General features: G+C 37.2%; 2 protein-coding genes across 2 annotated transcripts; both read left to right on the top strand.

Moving 5' to 3' along the window:
- The first annotated feature begins 4,212 nt into the window (after positions 1-4,212).
- On the top strand, positions 4,213-13,976 carry LOC127788914 (ACT domain-containing protein ACR10). Its single transcript, XM_052317595.1, has 6 exons — positions 4,213-4,764; positions 4,902-5,120; positions 5,756-5,861; positions 6,062-6,395; positions 13,097-13,381; positions 13,471-13,976. The coding sequence occupies exons 1-6, from the start codon at positions 4,611-4,613 to the stop codon at positions 13,603-13,605; spliced, it is 1,233 nt and encodes a 410-aa protein (XP_052173555.1). The 5' UTR covers positions 4,213-4,610; the 3' UTR covers positions 13,606-13,976.
- On the top strand, positions 13,739-18,126 carry LOC127788798 (primary amine oxidase 2-like). The gene is made up of 5 exons (XM_052317411.1): positions 13,739-13,855; positions 14,142-14,209; positions 16,493-16,624; positions 16,690-17,088; positions 17,579-18,126. The coding sequence occupies exons 1-5, from the start codon at positions 13,739-13,741 to the stop codon at positions 17,976-17,978; spliced, it is 1,116 nt and encodes a 371-aa protein (XP_052173371.1). The 3' UTR covers positions 17,979-18,126.
- Positions 18,127-20,077: the final 1,951 nt, after the last annotated feature.

The raw sequence follows: 20,077 nt of genomic DNA, 5'->3' as shown, positions 1-20,077 counted from the left end.
TTTAATTCAAAATAAATTTACTTTTTGTATGAGAAAGAGAAAATATGTCTAAAAGTAATTCTCCTTTAATTCAAAAGAAATTTACTTTTTGCATAAGTAATAAAAGCATTTATCAACAAATAAAAATTCAAACATAAACTTTTGAGACATAAATGATCAAAAAAAGGAAACATGTTTAAAAACAATTTACCTTTAATTCAAAATAAATTTACTTTTTGTACCCACTTTTAATTCAAAATAAATTTATTTTTTTATATGAGAAAGAAATACATTTATATTACAAAAATATTTTTGTTAATCATCAAAACTTAATTAATATGAGCAAGTTGGCTCAAGAGTATTTAATCTATTAAAGTTGGTCATATGGTACTTGAACATTAAAATCATGTTTTTTAAATTTGAAGGCCAAAATGTCACATGTTTTTCTCAATCAGTTAATAGTTTGCCCTTGAGGTGTCGATTGACTTTCCAAGCTTGTCAATTGATTATATGCAAGCTATCGACCAGCCTCGATTGACAGCTACTGCAAAAAAATTGATCGATCATTTCTATGAGCCTGTCGATCGTTTTGATCGCAAATCTTTTTAACGGCTAGTTTTGAAGGCTCTAACAACTTGTTTTTCTTCAAATTTTGAAGAAGCCTACAAATACAGTACAAAGAAACACTGGAGAAGACTGATAATGAAAATTAAGTGTCAAGAGCTTACCATTGTATTCATTCTTTTCATTAGTGGTTAAACTTTCTTTTTACTCTCTCAAAAAGCTATACATATCAATTGTATTATCTTGTTTTAGGCTTTCTGTATTTTGTTTGAGAGAATTTGTAATTGAGTGTGTCAACTCTCAAATCTTCTTGATTGTATTCTTTCTTGTAATTTCTAGTTTGTGTGTTAGAGGGCCTACTGAGTTTGGTAGGAAATTTGTATTCCTAACGGTTTATGTTAAAAGGCCTGCTTGGTTAAGTAGAAGATTTTAGTGGATTTGAAAATTCTTAGTAGGGAGATAAGGTAGTGGAATATGTGAGTTTAGCCAAACTATTATAAATCTCGTGTTATTTATCATTCTTACTTTATATTTTTCAAGCATTGCATTTGACATTTTCTATTTTTTGTTTTAACTCACTAAAATGAAGTAAAGATTTTCATTTTTTAAAACACTCAATTCATCATCCCTCTTGGGTGTATGGTGCCATACTTTGTACTTATTTCCCAAAAAAATATCCAAAAGGAGGTGAATTGGATTTTTCAAAAATTTGTAATTTTAGCTATTATTGAAAATTCTTAATTTTTTTGATCTTAATAAAATGTGATTGAGCAAATATATGAAAATTGAAATCAAATAACTACAAAGAACAAGATAATTTTATAAAGGTCCAACTCTTTAAAGAGTCTAATCATTTATCTCAAAATTGAGCTTAATGTTCCACTATGGAAAATCAACACTAAAGTTTAATTGGAGCTAAAATCAACATACAATCTCTTACTTGAGTAAGAATCACTAACACATTGTTAGCAAATACAATCTCTTCATATAACAAGTGAGTAAAAAATAACAAATTTACAATCAGAGACAAACCAAATAAGTCACTAATAATTGAGAATTCTAGCTAATACGCTTCCAGTATTTCAGTCTTCTCACTCTTGTTTGAATGTTTTATCAATAGTTTGTTCTTATGTCTCTTGAAGCCTTCATACTCACTCTTTATATATAAACATCTTTCGATAACTAGTTATTACACTGAGAAACATAAAATGATTTTGAAATTTGAAAACTTTTAAACTTTTTTCAATGTTCAACAGCAATTGTAGGAATCTGGGCTAACACAACATATTAGAGATCATTGTTTAAAAAGATAATCTGGAAAAAAAAAAGGAGACAACCTAAAAACAAAATTAGTCATAAACTTTTTGAGACAAAAAATTCAAGTTAGAGACATGAATATGCAAAAATAGAAGTTAAAGAGCATTTTCTTCAAAAAGAGATATTACCTTTTTGCATGAAAAAATCAGGCAATGATTTTAAAGTATAAGGTGAAAAATATTTTGCAAAAATATACTCTTGACGTGCAATAAAAGGGATGCAAAAAATAAGTACAATAAAACACAACCATTGAACTTTGGTCAACCAAAGACACAACTTCAGTCGATTGAAGTTGTAGCTAAACGCATAACTTTGATCAAATGCTAGGTCAATCTAAGATATGAGATCAAATTTTTTGACCAACTTTGGTTAACTAAAGAATAACTTCAGTTGACCTAACTAAAAAATAACTTCAATCGACCTAAATGACTTATGAGTATCTCTATGCACCTTAAGTGATTATTCTAGTAAGTATCATAGGGTTGACAACACAACCGTTAACCTTGGATAGCCAAAGTTAAGATGATCCTTAGGGAAGAAGTTTTATTTAAATGTTTTTAGAATGTGACGTTGATGAAGATTTTCTCCAAGAGTTGTACATATTTTCACTTATTGTTAAGATAATTATATATTTTTATTAATTATTTAGATCTTTTAGTATAATCTTTTATTGTAAGGCTCGAATTATGTCTTACCTTAAAATTATAGACGTTTTTTTTTTTTTAATCATTTTCAATAAAATTCTTATTTACAACAATGTTAAAGTTGATTTTACTTCATTTGATATGTGTTTTTATGATTGCCAACATCATATTTTGAGAGAAACCAAGTGCGTGGTTGTTGGTTGGTGGCCTTTGGACCTTATCGTTTTTGTTTTTTTTCTATATAAGTTGATCGTTTTCTTTTCAGCGTTAGTTTGTTTCTTTTCTCTTCAATGTTAAAAAACAAAAACAAAAGCAATGAGGAAGTGGCGGTGAGCACTTTAGTTACCTAATTGGCTGCGGAGTAGGCAAGGCAACAACTTAACTAAATTAGCCGATTTTTTTTATAATAATAAAATCAATTAAACTGAAACTAAAAGAGAACCCAGTTTATCCATATTAACCGAAATGATTAAAGCTAACAAAAATAACTTAATTTTATCTCGAGTTTTTTTACAAAGTCAGACAGGTCGACAGACAGACTTACAGAATGAGAGTTAAAAGATTAAAATACTCTCACCCATATTACATTAAAAAAAGTATAATACAATGTGGGTGATGACATTTTAATCTTTTAGTTTCCGTTCTGTAAGCCTGTCTGTCAACCTGTTTGACTTTCAAGAATTTTTCTTTTATCCAAAGAACTAATTTAATGATTTATTATTCATGATTAGCTTTTATGAGATAAATATATATTTAATTTAATTAATTAAAACTTTCTCTTTGGCGTTTTCGAGCCATTTTCTGTTTTCAATTTTTCAAAACACTGAAAACGTATTCTCTTTGTTATTTTCAAAAACGCGTTTTCAAGAACAAGAAAAAAATTTGTAAAGAAAATCCAAAACAATATTTGTTGTTTTGGGTGTTTTATGTGAAAACACACAAAAAATTGAAAACACGGAAAACGCAAAGGCTCCCCCCCAAACCTTTCATAGATTTCTCTTTTCTTCTCTCTCTCTCCTCTCATCTTTCTCTCTCGCATCGGCTGTCGGTCGCACCCTCCATCTCCGTCGCTGCCATGAGCATCGTCGACGTCGCTCGCCACCGCCAAAAGCCACCGTCAACCGCCCCCTGGCCATTCAATCTTCTTGGTTCGTCGTCCAGCCACGATCGTTGTTCGCCCTCAGTCACCACTATTGTTCGTCTTCCAGCTATCGTCACCGTTTGTCCTTAGCCACCGCCTCCTCTAGCAACTCAACCACCGTCGTTCGTCCTCAACCACTGTCGTCGATTCGGCTTCTTCAGCAACTCAGATCGGCCAAGGTCTACTGCTCCTCTAGCCAGATTCGCCTTTTTCTCAAGCAACTTTTAGATTGGGAAAAAAATAATTTCAAAATGTATTTAATAGTATATATTAAATATACTATATTAGTATAATAGCATATATTAAATATACTAAGGAAAACCAAGCAACTTGTTTGTATTTTTTTTGTAATTGGGAAACAAATATTGTAATATTTCATTAATTTTAAAATATATTTAATAGTATATTAGTATTAAATTTTTTTTATTTAAATAATAATTAATTTTTTAAATAAAATATCATAAAATAATTTTACTCAAAATTTCAAAGTAAACACATTTTTCAAAATGTGAATTTAATGGGGGAAGGAAGGAAGGAAGGAAGAACGGGGAAGTTGGTCTGTTGGCCTAAAAGGGGTGTTTGATTTAAGCCGGCCAGTCTCCGCCCACTGCCGCTCTTTCTGCCTACAGACATACACATACATGAATTGGAATTGAAAACTCTCTCTCTCTCTCTCTCTCTCTCTCTCTCTGTGTAGGGTAGTTGTAGGAGACTAGTAGTGGTAGTAGTACACAACGGACAAAGGCGGCTCTGCAAAAACCCCAAGTTCCCTCAAATTGGGTTGTTTTTATCTCTTGCAACCGGGCTTGTTTTTAGTCCTCCATACAACCACACAGACAGAGCAAATTAAGCAACAGTCCGGGAAACAACCCTGAAAATCCAACAGTGCCAGTATCCCCCCGAAGACGAAGAGAAGCTTGGATTGGATCTCTCACTTTCAGGAACAATTTGGGGAGGAAGAAGAGATGGGGATTCTATACGACGATGTGGTGATCATCAGGCAGTCCGAGAAAGAAGACGACCCCACCATCATCACTGTCAATTGCCCCGACAAGACCGGCTTGGGCTGTGATCTTTGCCGCCTCATCCTCTTCTTTGGTTTGAGCATTGTCAGGGGCGGTATATATATTGCTCCAATCCCATCTGAAATTTCTGCCTTAATAAGCGTTTTAATGTTAGAACAGTAGGCTTGAGCTGTGCATTTTGCGACATGGATGCAAAGAATTAATTGATGGGTTTTTGGTTGTTTGATGCAGATGTGTCTACGGATGGGAGATGGTGCTACATAGTGTTCTGGGTGATCGGAAAACCGAGCACGAGATGGGGTTTGTTGAAGAAGAGGCTGATAGGGGTGTGCCCTTCTTGTTCTTTAGCTTCTGCGATTCCCTTTTACCGCTCCGAATTGCAGCCCCCCGAGCCTCCTGATGTCTTCCTCTTGAAGTTCTGCTGCTGTGACCGCAGAGGCCTTCTTCATGGTAATTTAAATTTGTTGCACTCTTGAATCTAACTAAGGACGAGCCTGGCAGCAATGATATGGAAACAGTCTCTTTGGAAAGTAAGGGTAAAGCTGTGCATAAAGACGGCCCTCCCTCGACTTTTGCATAGCGGGATGCAATTGAGACACCCTTTATTTACTCATGAATCTATCTGATTTTGGTTCAATCAGTCGATTCAATAATCTTTTTTTTTTTTTGGTGAATGGTTGTGTGTTTTCTTGAGCTGATTTTAGTTTGTGTGGTTTTTGGCTGGTTGTTTGTCAAGTGGAATTTGGAAACCAGAAGCAATCTTGTAGATGAGATCTTAATCCTCCTTTAATGGGGTAACATCTTTGTTCTTTGTCTTCTTTTACATTGTATTTGAATGCTGAGAAGCAGAAGGGAGAGGAGACTTGTTGCAGTTGTTATTGGGCTAAAACTTTAGGGATTTTCCATTGTTTTCTTAATTGACAAACAAGCATAATGAATTACATGATCTGGAACTACATTGAGAATGAGAGCATTTGCTTATTTACTTCTAATTTTTCTGATGTTTCCTTGTGTCGTTTGAGCTGTTAGATTCTAGCACATATCAGTAATACATGCCACTGAGTTGTGAAGAACACTTTGGGCAGATGTGACGGTAGTTCTTTGCGATCTTGAGCTTATAATAAAGAGAGTGAAGGTCTCGACCACCCCAGATGGCAGAGTGGTGGACTTGTTTTTTGTCACCGACACCAGGTTTTTACAATCTTGACATGTTTTATGATGCAGTAATACTATTTATATTGCATATTGCTCGTAGCTTCCTCCTCGTTAGCATTTGATACTCTTTTCTTGGTTAATTATGGTATACTTGTCAGACTCCTTCGCCAACATCTGCTATATCATCTCTTGACATTGTTGAACTTACGGTTTGTTCAAAATCGTCTTGTGGTCAGGGAACTTCTCCATACAAGGAAGAGACAGGAAGATACACTTGACCATCTAAAAGCCGCTTTAGGCGATGACATGATTAGTTGTGAGATAGAAATGGTTGGCCCTGAAATTACTGCGTGCTCGCAAGGTCATTCATTTCTTCCACCTGCAATCACAGAGGACAAGTTCAACTTAGACCTCAACGAACATCAAAGTGGATCTCTCACCTCCAACAGTGTATCGGTTGACATGGATAACTCTCTCAGTCCTTCTCACACCCTTGTCCAAATTGTTTGCCAAGATCACAAAGGTCTACTCTACGACATAATGAGAACCCTGAAGGATTATAACATTCAGGTAAAGAAATCTGATGTTTAGTGTTCATGAAAATTAGATGCAGAAGAATACTACGGAGCTTAAACATCTTTTGTTTTATATTAGTGATTGATTACAGTTCTAATGTGTCACTGCCTTTGTAGATAAATATCATAATTAGGTAATGTTCAAAAGCAATCAAGATGAGTCCATCTGATCAAAAATAAAATAAGATGGGATAAATTTTTATCCTAAAATAAAATTCTCTCTAAATGAGATAATTTCGAAAATAGAATTTTGGTTGATTTTTATCTTTTAAATCTTATCAGTTAAGATTTTCTCCTCTATAAATAAATATCTCTTCATAAGGTTTGGGATGCACAGAAAATCACTAAACATAATATATTATGAGTATTCTTTGAGAATAGTGGGAATTTGCATTGTGGTTAGAGTGTACTTTCTATCTCCTGACCCGAAAATTCGAGGAGGCTAGTGACGGGATAAGTTTTAAAGATCCAAAAATTTTGCTATTAATTGGATATTTATCTTTGTAATATTTACGATTTATACATAAAATAACTAACAAACGGTATCAGAGTCACGGGTTTAGAAACTGGTGAATTTTTTTTCCCGCACAAAATTTGTTTATTTTTTTGTCTGTTTGGTATTCTCTGGCCATGACGGAGGCTGTGTCACCGGCGCCGTATGCGTCGCGGCCGGTGGAAGGACCATTCGTGTGGCCGACAAACGTGGGGCGTCGTAGTAGTGACCGATGGTGTCCGCTGTGACCACGCGACGTCGCCGACCGAGGCTGTGACCGCCGCACGATCTCCGACCGACTGGCCATGGCCTTAAGCATTGCCATCGCCGTCGGTTTTTTTGGTTGCTAGCCATGGCCGATTTCCTGTCGGCCCTCGTTCTTGGCCATGAGCCATCAGTCTTTATTGCTCACTGTTGCTGTTGATCAATTGGCCTATGCCATCGCCGTCGATCGATTGGTCTTCAACGGCGCTGACGGTTCAAGCTCCTCGCCATGGCGGGTGAAGCGGTTCGATCGGTTGCAGCCTCATGGGCCTTGGGTCTCAATGTCGTTGTCGTGGGTTCGCTGTGGCCGTCTTCTCGACCGTGGGTTGATTCTCGCCATGGCAGTGGCCGACGACCTTTGGTCACTGACATGGCCGAGAGCTTGGTGCTCGACATGTCTGTCGTCACCAGAGGCTATGGGCTTCGACGCCATGGCAGCCGTTAATGGAAGCCACCCGGCGATGAAGGGTGAGGAAGATGAGGCAGCCGGCGATGAAGAAAGATGAAGCGGTGGCGGCAGCGCGAAGCTGAAGAAAAAACTCTCTGTGGGTCAGATCCGGATCGGGTGACCCATTAAGTACTGCTGGGTCGACCCGCTGGGTCATATCCGGATCGGGTTGACCCAATCAAGCGATCCATGAAGTGGATCTGGATTAGGGTCAACCCAATCCATTAAAGGCAGATCCACGCGGGTATGGACCTTGCCCGACCCAGATTCCCAATCCATACAGGATATCGTGACCAGATCCAGACCCAATAACAGTTTTTCGAAAAAAAAACTACTTTTTTTAGAATTATTTTTTTAGCATATCCAAAAAATTTTGAAATGCTAATTTTTTAAAAATTAGTGATGTTATCTTCATCTCTATGACATGTTCTATAGTACACATGTATAGATTATTCTAGGTGAATTTTATGTGAGTTTTTTCTAAACTTAGAACACATGCTAGGTTGGTATGTACACTTTAATTCTTTTGTATAATCATGAAAGTAAAATTGTGTTTTAATATTGTCATGATAACTGCTTTAGTTGCAATTTTTTTTGTTAAAATTGAACATGTATATGAGATAAATATGACATGGCATATTTTATATGAATTACACAAATTATAATTAATTATATAATAGTTGAACATGTGTATATGGATGATGATTGAAAGTATCGACCACCTTTCGATTCCAATATATATGTGATATTACTATATTCTTGATTTGTTTTATTGTAATTACAAATCCATGGATGCTAGCTCATGGATTGTTATGTCCCTTAAATCAATTACATGTCTAGTAAGTATAATTATAGAACTGAATAAGGGTGAAAAATTGTTTAGAGACAATTATGATGTATGGCATCAAAAGGTGCAATTTATATCGGAAGAAATCGAAGTCACATAGACTTTGACAAATGTCATGGTTTAACCTAGAGATGGCAAACGGGCCGGGCCGGGCCAACCCGGCCCGCCACCAAGTGGCCCGCGGGCCGGGCCAAATCGGCCCGCTTAAAAACGGGCCAGCAGATTGCTGGCCCTAGCCCGGCCCTACACGGGCCCGCTCAATTTTTTTTTTTTTTTTTTTTTGGCCCAGAGGCAGGCGGCGTGAGCGAGAGAGGGCGAGGGGCGCAGGCGAGCGAGGGGCGAGAGCGGCGAGCGAGGGCGGGACAGAGGGTGAGGGCGAGAGCGAGGGCCGAGGGCGAGGGCGAGACAAAGGGCGAGCGAGGGCGAGAGCGAGGGGCGAGGGTGAGACAGAGGGTGAGCGAGGGCAAGGGCGAGGGCGAGACAAAGGGCGAGCGAGGGGTGAGGGCGAGGGCGAGCGAGGCGAGGGCGAGCGAGGCGAGGGCGAGACAGAGGGCGAGCGAGGGCGAGAGCGAGAGCGAGGGGCGCGGGCGAGGGCGACGGCGAGCGAAGGGCAAGGGCGAGGGTGAGACAGAGGGCGAGGTGAGGGCAAGGGCGACATAGGGCGAGGCAGAGGGTGAGGGCGAGGGCTAGGGCAAGAGGCGAGGCTGAGGGGGGTTTGTCTTTGTCGATTAGCGGGCCAACGGGCTAGGCGGGCCAGCCTGGCCCGCCACCATTTGGCCCGCCGGGCCAAATCGGCCCGGCCTTAAATGGGCCAGCAAAATGCTGGCCCTAGCCCGGTCCCCGGCCGGGCCCCAACGGGCCAGCCCGTCGGGCCGGGCCCATTTTGCCATCTCTAGTTTAACCTGATAGTGGGAATACAACCCAACATGGGAGAGATGTAAACGCATATAATGCATAAAAGAAAAAATACCCTAGCTCGCATTACATTGATGAGCTATATGCAAGATGTCATTCTTTGTCAATTTGAGTATCATGAATTTGTTAGAGATATGTGAAATGCCATAAAAGAAAGATGTGGCAATACCTCGTTATCAAGGCCAACGATTCTTACAATAAAATTTGACACTTATAAGATGTGTCCAAATCATAACATGAGAGAACATCTCATGGCGATGTCAAATATGATTAGGGAACTCTAATCAGGCGGGCACAATCTCGCTAATGAGCAACAGGTTTTGGCTATTATAAGATCTTTCCCCTTTACTTGGGAACATATGAAAGTAAATATGACACATAATGATAACATTAGAACGTTTAATGATAAAGTGTGTCATTTGGAGTCAGAAGAAGAGCGCCTGCAGGTTATTGGAATTCCTAATCAGGTATATGTTGTGAAATCATGTTCCAAGAAGTCCTTTTACAAAAGAAAGCGAAAAGGAAAAGGTTCTTCAATGCAAGAAGACTAAAAAGTTGGACTAGGATAAACTTAAGACCAACTCATGCCAAAGAGGCAAGAGAGGCGAGAAGGACATCTTGAAAGTAAAATGCTATAATTGTGGTCAAGGCCCTTTCGCTCGAGATTGTGCTGAGCTGAAAAAGATGGTGTTTCATTCACTTACGTTGCTTTTTGTCTCTAGTTGTGTCACGATAGGCCAACTCTTGTCCTTTGTGGATTGACTCAGCAGCAACCAACCACGTAGTTTGAGACTGTGGAGCTTTCATGGGATATCGCCAAATACCCAAGAAGTCAAGATGGATATTCGTGGGGAATAATGTAAGAGTCAAAATCAAGGGCATAGGCACTTGTCAACTCAAATTTCGTGGTGGACAAACTCTACTTTTTCATGATGTCTTGTTTCTCCAGATTTCCAATGAAATTTAATTTCAGTTACATTCCTTCTTAGTTTAGGTTTCAGATTAAATTTCTTCAGTACTAATATGGATTTGTTTTTAGAGACAATTTACTTTGGTTTTGCTTTCCTTTCGAATGGTTTATGGTTATGGATTGTGATTTTAGTAATAATAATCAAGACTACTCTTTTGTTACATCTCATGAAAATGTGGATGTAAATGTGAATGTTTGGCATGCTAGGCTAGATCATATTGGGCAAGAAAGAATGAATAGGATAGCTCGAGAAGGCCTTTTAGGCCTACTCGCTAAAATTGACTTGTCCACATGTGAACATTGTCTAGCTGGTAAAATAACTAGAAAACCATTTGGAAAAGACAATAGAGTTGATTTTTTCCATTACAACTCATCCACTCTAACATCTATGATCCAATGAGTGTGAGGGCAAGGCACGGTGCCTCATATTTCATCACTTTTATAGACGATTTCACGCATTATGGATATATTTATTTGATTTCTCACAAATTTAAAGCATTGGAATGCTTCAAACGATACACCAATCTGGTGGATAATCAAATAGAAAACACGATCAAAATTTTAAGAATTTATCGTGGACGTGAGTATCTATGCAATCTCTTTAGAGAGTTATGTGATGAAAAAGGGGTTAATAGACAATTGACTCTTTTATATACTCCACAACAAAATAGTGTTACTGAGAGAAGAAATAAAACCCTTTTAGAAATGGTTAGGTCCATGATGGTGCAAGCAGATCTACCAATTTCGTATCAAAGAGGTACACTATTGACTGTTGCCTACATACTTAATCGAGTGCCCTTTAAATTAGTGAATAATACTCTTTATGAGTTATGGACAAGAAGAAAGCCTGGCCTAACGAATCTAAGGCCTTGGGGTCAACAACATTTGTTCATAACCCTTCTCACAATTTTGGAAAATTGGGATTGAGGGGTAAAAAGTGTATTTTTGTGAGACACTCAGAACACTCCAAAGGATATGTATTCATCGGAGAAAAAAAAGATGTGAGTATTACTGAAATTGAATCATGAGATACTACATTTTTGGAAAATGATTTTCCCAAAAGGAGTGAGATTGATAAGGATTCGCAACTATATGAGTGAGGAGATCTTGAACCAAGTGTGTCTCCAATTGGATTCAATGAGGAGTCTAATATGATATCTAAAACTCTTGATCCAAGTAGGAGTAACACACGAGTCAATTCCTCATAAGGAATTAGTAAGAGGGAGTAGTTGAAAAAGCATTCTTTCTTGTCATTTGAGATTGAAGAGGAAGCTTTTATGGTAGTTCCTCATGACTTTGACAAGCCTAACAACTTTGAATAGGCTATGAAATCCCTGAATAAAGAAAAATAGATTAATGTAATGGAAGACAAAATGGAGTCTATGAAATCAAACCATGTCAGGGACTTGGTTGATCTTCTGCCTAATCGTAGAGCCATTGGCAATAATGGGTCTTAGTGGGAGGAAATCACCATAGCATGTAATTCATACTATATGTGCTTATGAGCACGACTAATAAAGGAAGTGAGTACAAATTGAGACATCCCTCATTCTCACTGTGTGAGTCCCGACTTTTTTTGTGAATGGTCTTATATTGTGCCTTTTGGAATTCTTGAAGTAATGGTTCAGTAAATGCTACTTTGGTATGTTTCCTATAGTTATTGATAGATTCAACTCATGAAACATTTTTGGAAGAGCGATTGATTCAAAATGGACTAATATGAGTACAAAAAGAAAACTTAACTATTTTCTTGAATATATGTATTCTCTAGTTGGACAATTGTGATATCTTTGTGATATTTGAACAATTGTGAATACGTAAATATGAAGTAACAGTTTCTCATAGAAGAATGAGATAATGTTAAGTCAGAACACAACGAGATGTTTCATCAGATTAGAGTTGAAGGTTTTCTAATGAATATTTTGCTCCTATTTTTTTTTTAGTTATATCTCGCAGGTTGCACGACCCATTTTACAATATAAAACTCTACTCTAATAAGGGAGGTGATACTCATACTTTGGATATTGGTTGGCCTATTATGCTCGAGTGGAAGATAAATATCATAATTGATAATGGTCAATTAATATTCAAAAGCCATCAAGATAAGTTCTAATCCTAAAATAAAATTATCTGTAAGTGAAATAATTTTGAAATTAGAATTCGAAATTAGAATTCCAGTTGATCTTCATCTCTTAAACTTTATCATTTAAGGTTTTCTCCTCTACAAATAGAGGTCCCTGCATAAGGTTTGGGATACACAAAAAATCACTTAGCATAGTATATTGTGAGTATTTTTAGAGAAGAGTGGTTATTTGAGTTGTGATTAAAGTGCTTTTTTCGTCCTATAATTGTGTACTTGACCTGAATGTTCAAGGAGGCTCTGTGGCACGATAAGTTTCAAAGATTTGAAATTTTAGCTGGCAATCAAGTATTTATCTTTGTGATATTTACGATTTATACATAAAATAACTAACAGCCTCGAAGATGAAATAGTCTCTTGAAGTGAGACGGATGTTAGGGTTCTTAACTGGCTGAGGTCATTAATGCATAATTTATAAATAAAATAACTAACAGCCTTGAAGATGAAATAGTCTCTTGAAGTGAGATGGATCTTAGGGTTCTTAACTGGCTGAGGTCATTAATGCATAATTTACTGTTATTGTTCTATATATATATATATATATATCTTACTGCCACAAAAGTCGACGATCGATGCTGGATGGGTATTTCTGAGGTTAGCGTTTCATCGCGTGTGCCAGATCTCTTACGGTCGCTTCACCACGAAAGAGAAAAGAAACTGTGAAGTGGACTTGTTCATCATGCAAGCCGATGGGAAGAAGATAGTCGACCTTAGCAAGCAGAACATGTTGTCATCTCGTATTCGGATGGAACTACTGCGCCCTCTTAGAGTAGCTGTAGTGAGCCGGGGTCCCGACACAGAACTGCTGGTAGCAAATCCTGTCGAGTTGTCTGGCAAAGGCCGGCCTCTTGTTTTCTACGACATCACCCTTGCACTCATGATGCTCAACACCGGCATCTTTTTGGTACTTAATCTTCACACCGCATTACCTTTAATTGCATTTCCCCTTGCACGCCTTGGCGCCCTTTCAAACTGATTGAATTGCATTTCCAGGCTGAGATAGGAAGGCAAGTGATCGGGGACCGGGAATGGGAAGTTTACAGAGTTTTGCTTGAAGGGGACGGCTTGTCAGTTCCCAGGGACCGGATTGAGGAAGCGATTTGGAAAACATTGATGGGTTGGGAGTGACGATCGACTTCGGTTCCTGCATCCTTGCATCCATTTACAGCAACTAAATTAGTTTTAACTGTGTAGTAGATGTAAAGATAGGGCTGTAATATGAATATAGGCTAATTAAGGCATGCGTATAATCGCTTAGTTAATGAGAGATGAAGATGAAACCGAAGTAGATGCGATTGTGTATATGAAATTTGTTGCAGAGATAAGCCATGATAGTGCCTATATTCATGGTTTTCCAGAATGTTTGAACATTGTTTCAGTAAGTTATATGTATCTATCTACAGAGCCATATGTACGTATGAGTTGATGGAATATCTGGCTCAGCATTCCTTAGGTTTACTGAATTATTTGCTGCAAATAAAAAGAGAAGTTTTATCGAACTATGGCATGCTTCTTCTTGCATTTTGATGATGTCTGTGGAAGGGAAGGTTATTGATGGATGATGGGTAGAGACAAACACACATAGACAGCAAAAATAAGTACAATCACACACTTAAGACACACGATGTTTTATTTTACGTGATAAACTTTCCAAGAATGAACAGGAAAAATCACAGGATTTAGCAGTTTCAAGAGCTCCACTACAATCAATGAACATTTACAGCTTGCTCTGGTCAATAATGGGGAAGAAAGCTTAATTCCAACAAACAAAGGAAACAACTACAAATCTTGATCTTGATATTTGCTACTCAATTGTTAAATTCCTTTTTGCACCAAGAGAATTGGGTTACTTAATAATTGTCAGTATATTTTTTCTTCTGAACAAGGGGCTAAAAACAAAGTGACAGTACCGGTTTAAGGGGTTGGGAGGCCCTAGGTCATCATTAATTTAGGGCCTCAATCCCTTAATAAAAAATTAAATATTTATTAATTTTATTTTAATAATAAAATTAAAATAATTATTTATTAAGCTCAAGGGGTCCTAAACACATGCCTCACCAACTTACCCCTTAAGCTGCCCTGGCAACTAATTAGAGTTCACTCTCTATAAGAAATTTGGCGAGTAGAGAAATAAATCACAAAGTGAATGCATAACAAGCTATTCTCACTCTTTTATTAAAGAATATTGTGTACTCACCGTTAGCAGTGACATACACATGCTTTTGGAGAGGCTTATCCCACCTGGATTGCCTTCCTTGCCAATCTCAGTCAAAGTGTTGTTGGTGATGATAATCCAATCTCTTTGGAAGTGAATATGAAGTACAATCTCCATGTGCGAGGGATTTATTTGAAAAGTAATGGAATGGGATCAAAGTAATGTATAACAAGATGATAATGCAAGTTATTGCACTAATAAAAACTGTAGTTGGATAGTCAACCTAGCACCGACTAGAACCATTGGTGGGAAGGTGATACTTGCAAAATAGAGTTACGGGGTTGTTTGAGGGCATTCCTATAAAGATTTTTCGATATTTAAATTAGTATACAGAATGAGAATAGTTTTCTTCTTAAAAGAGAGAGAGAGAGTTTTTCTTTTTTGCTTGGAGTGATCCTCTTTTTTCTTTTGATGAGTCATCTTATATATGCTTGTGCTATGGGGCCTTCGCGTCTAGCTATCCCTTCTTGTATTGGCGTGAGTTTTTGTGTTTGAAAATGTAAGGCTTGAAGGCTATTGTGGGGGCCATCCTTCCACTACGAGCCTCTTAGGTTGTTGTACTATTGAATTATGTTTGGTGTGGTCGCAATGGGAGGTGAATTCAAGACGTAAAATTGGGTTAGGATGCATTTCAATGTTGGCATCTCATGCTAGCAAATTTGCCAAAGTCGTTGAGGTGTATCCTTTAATTTAACAACCTAAATAGCCCCCAAAACTAAATGACAACATTTGTGGGGGCTCACTATGGTCATGGCAACCCTAGAGCTCTCCACATTAGAAGAGTTTAATTTCCATCAAAGGAAAAAGAGTCTATTTCTATTTTTAACCATTTTATTCAAATTCATCACTTTCCACACTCCCAAACACATTAAGATTGGGAGGGGGAAAAGTAATTTATTATTTACTAAATATAAATTAACCATTTTATTCTCAAATATTTTATTATTTACTAAATATGTATTAAAGGTAAAAAAATTCCATAATTTAAGGTTGATTTTTTTTCCAGATCACATGTAAGGTTAAAACTTAAAACTCTCTCAAACTCTCTACCTCTGCCTCTCCATCTTATGTTCTATGTAAGAAATTGCAACTTGTGCGTAGAGGGTAGATTTAAAATTTTCAAATTTTAGCAGTGAAACCATGATATATACATACATAATAAAAAAAAAATTATATGTTGGTTCTTCTTCGGAACAATTGACTCCATTCAACATTATATGTTGGTTCTTTTGGAGCAATGGTGCCAATTACTTGTTCAAAAATAATACCAGATTAGAGCAAAGTCGCAACTAATAATTTAAAAAAATAATAAGAATGAAAAAATGGGACACACAAATTTTACGTGAAAAATTCTCAAATCAATCAAGATAAAAATTATAAGCAAAGATAGAAGAATTCATTACAGAAAAATAATAAGAGTTGCAACATTCCCTCTAAATTATAAAAAAATAACAACAACAATCTCTCCTGTAAATAGGAGCAATATTCATAATATTTTTAACTCTCTATTTTTCTCACCTAAAATGGAATACTTGGAATGATCATCAAATGAGCTGTATAGGCCTCCCTTACGCGTTGGTGCCGCATAAAATTTCAACTATTGCAACTATTAGCTTCTTCTGTGACTGCTAGCTTCTTTATCATTCTGTTCAATTTCAATAGTGCATTTTTCTTCTTCCAGGTTCTAGCTTTTTCTTTCATAAATGTCAAAAATTTGGCCCTTTGTTTTCTTCTATTTTTTCTTCACTTTGAATATTTTATTCAAACATTGCAGCCACCTTTCTTCCTTTAATGTTGCAGCTACTTTCCAATCGCAACTTTTGACCCAACATTACTTTCACGGGGTGATATGTTGCTCCCATCGGGAGCAGAGGCGTGGAGGGAAAAGTCTACAGAGCCAGAAAGACCTGCCAGACGGCCTTACAGAAGACCGTAATTTGACAAAATTATCCCTCACATTGTCAGAATATTCTAAAATAACCAATGAAACCCTGAAGCCCCTTCCTCTATGCTCTTTCAGTTTCCGCCCGAAACCGTCGAGTGGCCCCCTTCCTCTATGCTCTTTCAGTTCCCCCTTCTCTTCCTCCTTTCAGCAGTGGTGGCCCCGTCGGAAAGCCCCTTATCCTCCCGCCCAAAACCCCCTTCTCCTCCTCCTTTCACAGAGGCGGATCAATTAACATCCATGTTAGGCCGATTGAGGGGATAATCATAGTCGTTGATCTTGATCAGATGGAGATTGTTCATTATTCAGATGAAGGAGAGGTTGTGGTGCCGAAGGCCGAACGGAAGGAGTATCGAGGGTCGCGGCTGAAGCCGCCATTTGTAGCGTCAGTGAAGCCGATAACCATTGTTCAGCTCCATGGCCACAGCTTCCGAGTTTCAGGACAAGAGATGAGGTTTGTGAAAGACTTTGATCTTTCAAATAATTCTAACAATTGACTAAATAATTCAAAATATATATACCATTTATCTATCATCGATAAAAAAAAAATTTGTTTACCATTAAAAATAAAATATGATAAATATACAAAAATAATATGCTTTATTGGCATAAGAGTAATGATTACATACCTCCTTTTAAAATTATAAGCTACTTTCATTTCATTATTATATGTGTAATAAATGTATTCTATAGTAGTGACACTTAAATTATTATAAGGATAAACACTTTTTATTGAATTTTTTATAATAAACAAATGTCTTTATTTAACAACAACCAATAAAAATTATTAAAATTAAAATGAGATGTGTAATAATTAATCTGATCTTAATTTTGGATGAAAAGAGCCCATAAATTTATTACAAAATGGGCGTTAACTCCTGCAAGTTCATTATGAATAAGAATTTGAAAGAATAATTAATTGGCTCATTTGCCTTACAACACAGCTGGGCAGACTGGAGTTTCCACCTGCGGCATGACGTTCGGGCGGGCATCGTCATCTCTCTGGCTTCAATTTTTGACATCAACAGAGGCCTGAGCCGGAGAGTCCTATACAAAGGGCATCTCTCCGAGCTCTTTGTGCCTTACATGGATCCTACAAACGAGTGGTACTACCGGACCTTCTTCGACGCCGGCGAATTCGGTTTCATCTCGTCAGCTGTTTCACTCCAAAGAACTGTTGATTGCCCTGCAAACGCTGTGTTCATGGATGCTTACTACGCCGACCAAGATGGGAACCCAGTCCAAATCCCAGACGTTCTCTGTGTGTTTGAACGGTATGCCGGAGATGTTGCTTGGCGCCACACTGAGGTGGAAGCTTCAGAGAATGAGATAATTTTCTTTTGAATAATCATGTGTCCGACGAATTTGGAGAGGCAACTGAATCAGCCGAGTTGATAAAAGAACAATTTCACATGAGATTTTTATGCGAGGCAAATATCGCGAGATTTCGCTTCTGTAAACCCGTCTGGCAATTCTTTCTGGCTCTGAAGAAGGACTCGGCGTGGAGAGGGTGGGGCCCATGCCCCTTTCTCCCTTTGATTTTGCCTACTTTGGTCAAACCTTATATTGTCTAATGCAAACATGTAACAATTTCCTTACTTTCACTTTTGAATTCACAAATGATATAATTAATGGCCATTGATTGGTACAGTCATGAAGACAGTACTCTTTCATCTACCTATTTTGAGTTAAAAGAGAAAAATCATAGAGTTTTAGCTCATTAAAAAGAGCAAAAACCTTCGATGTTCAAACTAAATTGTTGTTGCAAAAATAATTCTAATATTTATTTTTATTGCAACAGGGAATATATAACATCTAAGTTACAACTATCTCCCTACTAAATAGCAAAGCAGAATCCGCAATGTATCAATCCATAACAGAGTTCAACCACAACTAATTATTCTTAAATACATGACTGACTTATTCAACAGAGACTAATTCAAAAAGAGAAACAAATAAATAAATTAAAATAATTTTTTTTGGACCGTATCAACTCCCTCCCCTTTGAAAACACCCTTGTCCTCGAGGGTATAATTCAACTATGATAGCCATAGAACTTCAAGACTTCCACTAGAAATGTCCATTTTTTTGTCTGCCTCACTATCATTCAAGCAAGCTCAAATCATGAATAGCCTTTTGTAATGATGTCCATGACTAAATTTTTCATTACATTTGAAGCATAAGCCTTTCTTCCTTCTGTCTTTTATTTCTTATATAGTTAGTTTCTTGATTGACGATGTTGCTAGAACATTTTGAACTTCATCACTTGTGGACAGAATTTTAGATGAGGTGAGATCACAGGCTTCGTATAACCGAGCCAACCCAATAGCCGAAGACAAGGTAGTTGGTTTATTAGCCCAAACATTTGTGCAAATGGACTTTTTGAGGCCTTTCACAAAGTAGCTGACTTGTTGGATTTGCTCCATTAGTTCTGCCTAAGCCAATAATTTCTCAAATTTATCCTGGTAGTCTTTTATTGAATCCGTTTGTTGTAATTGAGTTAATTTAACAAAGAAATCCATATATTGATTTGGCTCATTCCTTGAGTTTAGCCCATCTCCAAACTCTTCCCATGTGACTGTGCCCAATTTTTACTGTAATAATTGATACCACAAATAAGCATCTCCATCTAGATGGAATGATTCCAAAGCAACTCGATCAGGTATAGGAATTTCATGTAGTTGAAACAACTATTTTGCTTTGAACAACTAGATGGTAGGATCACCCTTCCCATCATAGCGAGAGAAATTGATCTTTACAGTTTTTGGAACAAATGAACTAGTATTCATTCTTTCTTCGACATTCCATCGAGCATGTGGCGTGTTGTTTGATGCACTAGGATGGTCAGTAGTTGATGCACTGGGATGGTTAGCAACATCTCGGGTATGGTTGGCAATTTCTTCAACCCGATTGCTAAGTTTTTCTAGTGTCTCCGTCAATTTTCATAAGAGCTCTCTATGCCCAACAACTGTTTCCATGGTCTTCTCCAAGTTTTCCACCCATTGCTCCATAACTAGGCTGTGATACCACTTTGGTACAACTGCGGAGATAATACTCTTTTCTCTACTTATTTTGAGTTAAGAAGAGAAAAATTATAAATTTTTAGTTTATTAAAAGGAGCATAAACCTTCAATGTTCAAACTGAATTGTTGTTGTAAAAATAATTTTGATATTTATTTTCGTTGCAACAGAAAATATATAATAGCTAGCTTGCAACTATCTCCTTACTAAATAGCAAAGCATAATTCATAATTTAACAACTTATAATATAGTTCAACCACAACTAATTATTTTTAAATACATGGCTAACTTATTCAACTGAGATTAATTCAAAAAGTGAAATAAATAAATTAATTAAAATATTTTTTTTTGGACCGTATCATCAATCTTTTAGGGATATAATAATTCTAAAACGGTTGTCTTGATGGCATGACAATGAACCA

Source organism: Diospyros lotus, chromosome 13 (assembly GCF_014633365.1).
Source record: "Diospyros lotus cultivar Yz01 chromosome 13, ASM1463336v1, whole genome shotgun sequence".
NCBI lineage: Eukaryota > Viridiplantae > Streptophyta > Magnoliopsida > Ericales > Ebenaceae > Diospyros > Diospyros lotus.
The sequence above is the reverse complement of the archived record's forward strand: the minus strand, read 5'-3'. Positions and strand labels throughout refer to the sequence as shown.

Excerpts from the sequence above, each read along its gene's own strand:
- LOC127788914 (XM_052317595.1), top strand. The coding sequence starts at position 4,611 with ATGGGGATTCTATACGACGATGTGGTGATCATCAGGCAGTCCGAGAAA. Across the intron at positions 5,862-6,061 it reads TTTTTTGTCACCGACACCAG|GGAACTTCTCCATACAAGGA; the intron begins GTTTTTACAATC and ends TCTTGTGGTCAG. Across the intron at positions 6,396-13,096 it reads TGAAGGATTATAACATTCAG|ATCTCTTACGGTCGCTTCAC; the intron begins GTAAAGAAATCT and ends CGCGTGTGCCAG.
- LOC127788798 (XM_052317411.1), top strand. The coding sequence starts at position 13,739 with ATGAGAGATGAAGATGAAACCGAAGTAGATGCGATTGTGTATATGAAA. Across the intron at positions 14,210-16,492 it reads AACATTTACAGCTTGCTCTG|CTACTTTCCAATCGCAACTT; the intron begins GTCAATAATGGG and ends TTAATGTTGCAG. Across the intron at positions 16,625-16,689 it reads AGACGGCCTTACAGAAGACC|CCCCTTCCTCTATGCTCTTT; the intron begins GTAATTTGACAA and ends GAAACCCTGAAG.